Consider the following 6690-nt stretch of genomic DNA (forward strand, 5'->3'; position numbering starts at 1 on the left):
ACCTTAATTATATTGTGAACATGCTATATCTACATCATTATCGATGCTTACATAATAAAAAATAACAAAGTACTTTGCCAAACGTAAACCTTGCAAACGTTAGGACACAGTAAATGAAATAGTTTTTATATTATATATGCATATCCATTAAATTTTTAAATAAAATCTTAGACAATTTTCATTAAAAATTTCCGCTATCCAAATTTCCACTAAAACGTATAAATATAATTAATCTCTTCAAGAAAATAGGCTAAAACAGGCTAAATCACGAGATATTCATAATGTAAATAAGTCGCTACAAAAATTTTTTCTATTCAGTGCATATTTTGATTATCTTCTCTTGCTAAAAGAAAAATCACGCATACTGAACGATTCATTTGTTATCAGACGGGCGGAGTGCCATGGCCAGAACTTGCTGCATCTGTATCCTAACGTCCAGCTTCTTCTCCTCCGGCACCTGTCTGATGATTGGTAGCAGCGAGAGGAGAAACATCTTGTCGTAGTCATCCTCGTCGAGGGTAACGCGCTGACTGCTGTGTGAGGAGAGGATGTCGTGTATTTCGTTGTCGAACGGCGTGAAGGATGTCTCGCACAGCTGTTTCGAATAACGCGGGCACACCTTGTACGAGGGTGTACCCGTCTGAAGATACTCCCGGCTACCTGTTATAGAGGTACCTGTTATAGAGGCACCGCCGTGTGTAAGGGGATCGTACTCCTCGATCACAGGATTGTCCACCTCGCCCTCGCTTTCCTCCGATTTGCAAGGAAGGTTGATACTCGTAGGAATCCTAAAACAAGGTCAAACTTAGCGTTGTCATTGATCGTTTGTCATTTCTGACGACAGTTGATACCTCTTATTCTCCACTGTTGGCATGAGAAACAACAATCGATCAAAGTACATGTACTTCTTCCGTTTTCGTCCGGCGGGCCCAGATTTGTGCGATTTCTGAAGTTTCAGCTCTTTCATAAAGTAATCCCGTATATTCCTCCATTTTCCGCGTAAATTTTTCTCTAAAAATGATCACGAACCAACAGTTACAATTATCTTCTATAAGATGTAAAATAACAGAATAATAATAATATTTCAAATATTTAGGGAATTTTTTATAAAATTTTTGAAGAGTTTAATTTGCTTTCTAATTTTTTCGTAACGCTAGAAAAAATGAAAAATACGAAGGGATTCTATACGGTAAAAATATTTGCATTTGTTTTGATACAAGTATAAAAGTTTTATAGTACAAATTTTTTGCTGCGTCTCTTTCTTCATTTTTTTCAGTTAAAATTTTCGTGTTGAATTTTTAACATACTCGAATATTAATTTAATATGTAATTATGTTATTTGAATATTTCATTAATTGGTATTGAACATTTCTTACAATTAGTTAAAATGACGCAATTTATAAGTGAAAAAATAATAACAAATATATATAAATCGTATATATATTTTTAACGTTAACTGAAAAAATATGCTTTATTATAAAATATGCTAATTTACTGAAAAAAATATATTTCCATAATATGTTTTACGTATTTCATAAAATAATCCCGTACATTTCTCCACTTTGAGCGTAAATTTTTCTCTAAAAATAATCACGAGAGAACCAACAGTTATAATTTTCTTCTATAAGATGTAAAATAACAGAATAATAATAATGTTTCAAATATCTAGGGAATTTTTTATAAGATTTTTGAAGAGTTTACTTTGCTTTCTAATTTTTTCGTAACGCTAGAAAAAGTGAAAAAAACGAAGAGATTCTACACGGTAAAAATATTTTGTAAATTTTGCATTGTTGATACGTTTAGATACAAGTACAAAAGTTTTGTAGTACAAATTTTTTGCTGCGTAGAGTTCCTTCGTGTTCTTCATTTTTTTCAGTTAAGAGCGGCTACAGACAAGTGTTAGTAGCGCCACAATTTCGTATGAACGAGTCGCGTTTTCGATTATGGCGCTACAAAATCGGTGGTTTGTAGAAGCCCCAAAATTTTCGTGTTGAATTTTTAACATACTCGAATATTAATTTAATATATAATTATGTTATTTGAATATGTTAAATTGATATTGAACATTTCTTATAATTAATTAAAATAATGCAATTTATAAATAAGTGAACAAATAATAAAAAATATATATAAATATATATACATATATATTTTTAACGTTAACTGAAAAAAATATGCTTTACTGAAAAAATATACTTCCACAATTTATTTCCAAATTGTATCTACGTTACATTTTTTATATTAATTTTTATATAACGTTTGTGTTATATTTTAGTGTAGTCATTCTATGTCAAATTAATGTAAAAATTTGAAACCGTTTGAAATAAAATATGTTAAATTTAACACAGATTTTACAATTGTGTAATATTAACTATGTTCGCGTACATTGGGAGAAAAATTTTTGGTATTTGTGACTATATAATTACATGTTATTCAAGTAACACAGTAGTGCCTGCAAAGCGCTAAAAAAGCGCTTATATACACGTTTTTAGCCCTTTTTTAACGCTTTGTAGGCATTGTGTGCTACTTGGGAATTACTATAATTATAGTTATTACTACTATAATGTTAATAATAATAACTATATGATACAGTTCTTTCAATATAAATATATATAATTGGCATCGAAAATGATTACATAATTATTATATATACCATAAAAATGATTACAATTATAATAATTTAACCATATTTTATAATCATTTTGTGAAATAATCATATGAAATACTGGCAGGTTTAAAAAATGACTATAAATATTATAATTTAATCTATACATATTGTTATTATTAACATTGTAGCAGTAATAACCATAATTTAATTATGATGGTCACAAATGCTAAGAACTTTTTTCTCAGAGTATACAAATTATGATTTTAAAAGGAACAATAATATGTATTAAAACATTTTTTTCATAAATATCTTTAACGCCTTGAGACCTGATTTTAATAGAACCGTGTTAAATTTTCAATTCAATTTAAGGGCACTTTAATAAGTAATTTATTTAAACTAAAAAAATAATTTTTTTAAATTTTAACTATTTTTCCAACATGTACATTAAATTTCAAATAATGTCGATAGAACTAAATAATTTCAATAATGCCTTCAAATTAAATATACATTACAATATATACAGAGTCTGAAGGAAGGGTCGACAGAAGTGATAAGCCAACTTATTCACACCTCATTTGTGATGCAGCTACATATCTGCACTCTATTAGACTTTACTATATATTGTCTTGTAGAAGAAATATTTTGCCATGAAACCATGTTTTGGCTTATATTTTATAAAGCCTATTAAAGAACCGAATTTTGCAATTTCGCCGTTAAAGACATTATATAATAAATAAAATATGTTCCTTATTTGCGGTACAAAGATTTATGTTTTTATGATGATATTTTATCTTCTAGAATATTACGTCATGAGACTTTTTTGATTCTTTTCTTTTGAAGCTGTGAAGGCGCGTACGAATTTTGCAAATTAATTCTTGAAAAGTTATAATAAATAAAATTATATACACCTTAAGTGCACATCAGAAAATATCAGAATAAATTTTTATTTTGCTTTTTTTCCTCAAAAAAATCACTCTGTACGAACTTTCAGGTGACTTTCCTGTGATTACGAATATTGATACATTAAAATATATTCATGTAATATTTTAGCCATAATTTCAGCATAAAGAAATTCGTCTCCGACTGCATAAGGCCTATTTTTTTTAGCTGAACTTCTTGCATGGTTCACTTTTTTTTCTCTCCAACATAGAAAAACAAGGAAGAAGGATGAACCGTGCAAGAACTTTAGCTAAAAAGAATAGACCTATTATCTATCCTGTCGACCCTCAAAGTAAATATTTAGTAAAATACTCTATATAAATATAACAACGCCATCTAATTAATATATCAAAACCGCAGTGCGTTTTCCCCAATTCCTTTCATTTTCTTTGTTAAAACTCCAGAGACGTTGAGACGTCTTTGTCCAAACCTTTTCCATTAGAACAACTTTTTTAAATCTTTTTTTAAAAACCTCTTCAATGAGATAGCTCTATTAATTCGATCGCGTGGAAAATATCGATTCGCGACAGTTTTAAGTTTCTGGATTTCCGCTACAATTCGGCGTTTCGACGGTTGAAGGAATCCGGATCGATCAATCGTAGTGCAGCCATGCCACGCCATATACCTTCCACGTTTCTCTCCTCGTCCGTCAAGCGCGCCCAATTCGGTACCATCACCTGGCAGACCTCGTCCCACGCGGTCATCTTGGCGTTACGGTCGTTGTACTCGCCGCGATTCACATCGTAGATCGCCGGCCGCCTTTCTATTTCCTCGATGAACCTCTCCGTGTCGAACATGTTCATAGAGTCACCGAAAAATTGTCTTTCTTTTCTTCAATTATACTCGCTCGCGACTGTCCATCCGCTTTGCAACTCGATTTTGCACCTCGTGCAAAGAAATAACTATTCGATTCGATAGTACTTTCCAAAATATCTCTCGAAATCAAAGATCAATGAAGTCCCTATCGAACGAAAGTCTTTTAATGAGTCTCAGATAATAACTGGCGAAATAATCTTTCGAATTCGTCGCGGATAATTCAAACTTTCGAAAAAGAGATCAAGATCGACGGTGGAACACCACCGGTTCCTTCCAGTCACAAAGACCACGATGGTCACCTGGTTTGATTATTAATCGGTAATATAATACGCGAAAGTGAATTATCAAAATCAGCAAACGGAACAGCCGCTGTCGTGTTGCTCGTCCAGCGTTATCGTGTCGCGTCGTCGGCAGCGGCTTGCGCGTCACTGCGGAGAAACCGTTGCACGGCCAGCACGGCTTCGGTATCATGGCGGCCCGGCGGCAAACGTGCGGTTGCGGTTGCGGAGCGGAATCTATGCCGCCCGCGACGTTGCCAGACCGGCGCCGGTCGGCGAGGCCGCTGAGGGCCGTGGTCGCGACTCGCGGGTCGAGAGCAGACCGAAAGAACGGCGGAATCGCGTCGCCGGTCGTCACGCGTGTACGCATACACGTGCGTATATGTACGCACACGCACACGCACACGACCGCACGAGGCTTATGCAGTATGGAAATGTTCGCGCGCAGAAATTCACATCTCGGAACTCTCGAAAGCGCGCCGGGCATCGCGCGCGAACAGAGAGGACTTTTTTTCATGGTTTTTACGTCTCCACAAGAACATGCTTGGTCGTCCTTGCTAAATCAAATCGAAAACATTGAATAGTTTTTCGTAATTACTAGTTGCTATGTTGATAGTGATGACGATTCGTTTATTTGGAGACTCGAGTAACTCGTATTCATTATTAGTAAAGAATCGGTTTAGTAAAGAATTGAATCTGGATTCGATTATTTTCTGCACCCGAGAGTTGAATATTAGATTAGAGATACAATCTAGACTCGGCTAAATTAAAATCTTAGTATTCGAGTACCGAGAACCATTTAATATAGACTCCAGTCAAACGAGACTCGAAAAATAGCGACCTTTATATAATTTTACTTGCTTTGCTAAAAAACGAATTTCGCTTTTGAGGTACTTTATAATTTTAGTGCAACTGTACAATATAATATAGCTGGTTTCATTGTTTCATAATTCTCTGTTTCTTTGTCATAAAACAAAACTCATAACAGTACAAATCAGCACATAAAATCATAAAACTTAAGTTAGTTTTTAGGAAAAATAAACAGAAATAAATATTTATTCATCTGTCAAAAAAATTTATTAGAATTGTCAATACAAAAAACATAAGTTATAAATTTTATTAATAATATTCTTTTATTGTATTTTTTTAAACAAAATTAAAATTTCATTTAGAAAATATAAGACACTTTTGTTATTATTCTCGGAGTTGACAGAGTCGAGTTTTGGAACGCACCCCAATTTAAATTGAGTTAATTCGAAAGTGCTAGTACCAGTAATAAGTACTCGCACAATACTGAAAACTCGAGTCGATAGCAATCGGTTCTTAAGTTGCTCGAGTACCTTTAAGACTCGAGTTTGAGTCCAGGATTCGAGTCGTCATTACATAGATGAAGTTACTAGAGTCATTAACAAGCCTGTTCGCGTGGCTTACATTTTTTGCACTTATCATTTCGCATTCTTGCTTTTCAACGCCCGAATGTATATTTATCTCATTTTAAGTGCAAAAATTTTTGGGAATTTCGAGCCACGCGAACAGACCTAACGGCTTTCGAAAGACTACTAGATTTCCATTTTTTGCGCCTGCTCGTTTTAATTGCCAAATAAAATCGACAGAATCAAATAAATAAAGAGGCACCAATATAGTCGATACTGGATTTTGATGCCTAATAATATATTTTATATCAATTTTAAATATATCTTCCAGTAATATCAACTGCACACCGATTATGCCAATTATTTGAAAGAAACGCAATCATAAATTGAAACTAAAATAATAATACACAAGCTAAATTGATCGCCAATTTAATAATGATACTAATAAACATCTTAAAATCGAAAACATAGTTTCTTGAAACATAATTTCTTCAAGTTAAATACTAGTCGTAATAGAGTCATTAATAGCTTTTTAGAGTCTCTCGGACTTCTATTTATCGCAGCAACCTAATAAAAGAAGCATTCGCCGGTGGAAGTTGTTATTAGATATTTATACAAGCATACAATTCAATATGAATTAAAAGTTCTGTATTTCATTTTAGAATAATGGTCCGTT

The 6690-nt window shown here is 33.1% G+C and overlaps 1 protein-coding gene across 1 annotated transcript; it reads right to left on the reverse strand.

The window, feature by feature from the left end:
- Window positions 1-265: 265 nt before the first annotated feature.
- On the reverse strand, window positions 266-4542 carry LOC108720424 (uncharacterized). Its single transcript, XM_018444421.1, has 3 exons — window positions 4173-4542; window positions 852-1011; window positions 266-788 (listed from the first exon to the last, which is right to left on the reverse strand). The coding sequence occupies exons 1-3, from the start codon at window positions 4348-4350 to the stop codon at window positions 374-376; spliced, it is 753 nt and encodes a 250-aa protein (XP_018299923.1). The 5' UTR covers window positions 4351-4542; the 3' UTR covers window positions 266-373.
- Window positions 4543-6690: the final 2148 nt, after the last annotated feature.

This window comes from Mycetomoellerius zeteki, unplaced genomic scaffold, assembly GCF_001594055.1.
Source record: "Mycetomoellerius zeteki isolate Tzet28-1 unplaced genomic scaffold, Tzet1.0 scaffold15, whole genome shotgun sequence".
In the NCBI taxonomy this organism is placed as follows: domain Eukaryota; kingdom Metazoa; phylum Arthropoda; class Insecta; order Hymenoptera; family Formicidae; genus Mycetomoellerius; species Mycetomoellerius zeteki.

Coding starts and splice junctions, on each gene's coding strand:
- LOC108720424 (XM_018444421.1), bottom strand. CDS start 4,350: ATGAACATGTTCGACACGGAGAGGTTCATCGAGGAAATAGAAAGGCGG. Junction 1,012..4,172: donor CGAGGAGAGAAACGTGGAAG/GTATATGGCGTG, acceptor GATCATTTTTAG/AGAAAAATTTACGCGGAAAA. Junction 789..851: donor CCAACAGTGGAGAATAAGAG/GTATCAACTGTC, acceptor ACCTTGTTTTAG/GATTCCTACGAGTATCAACC.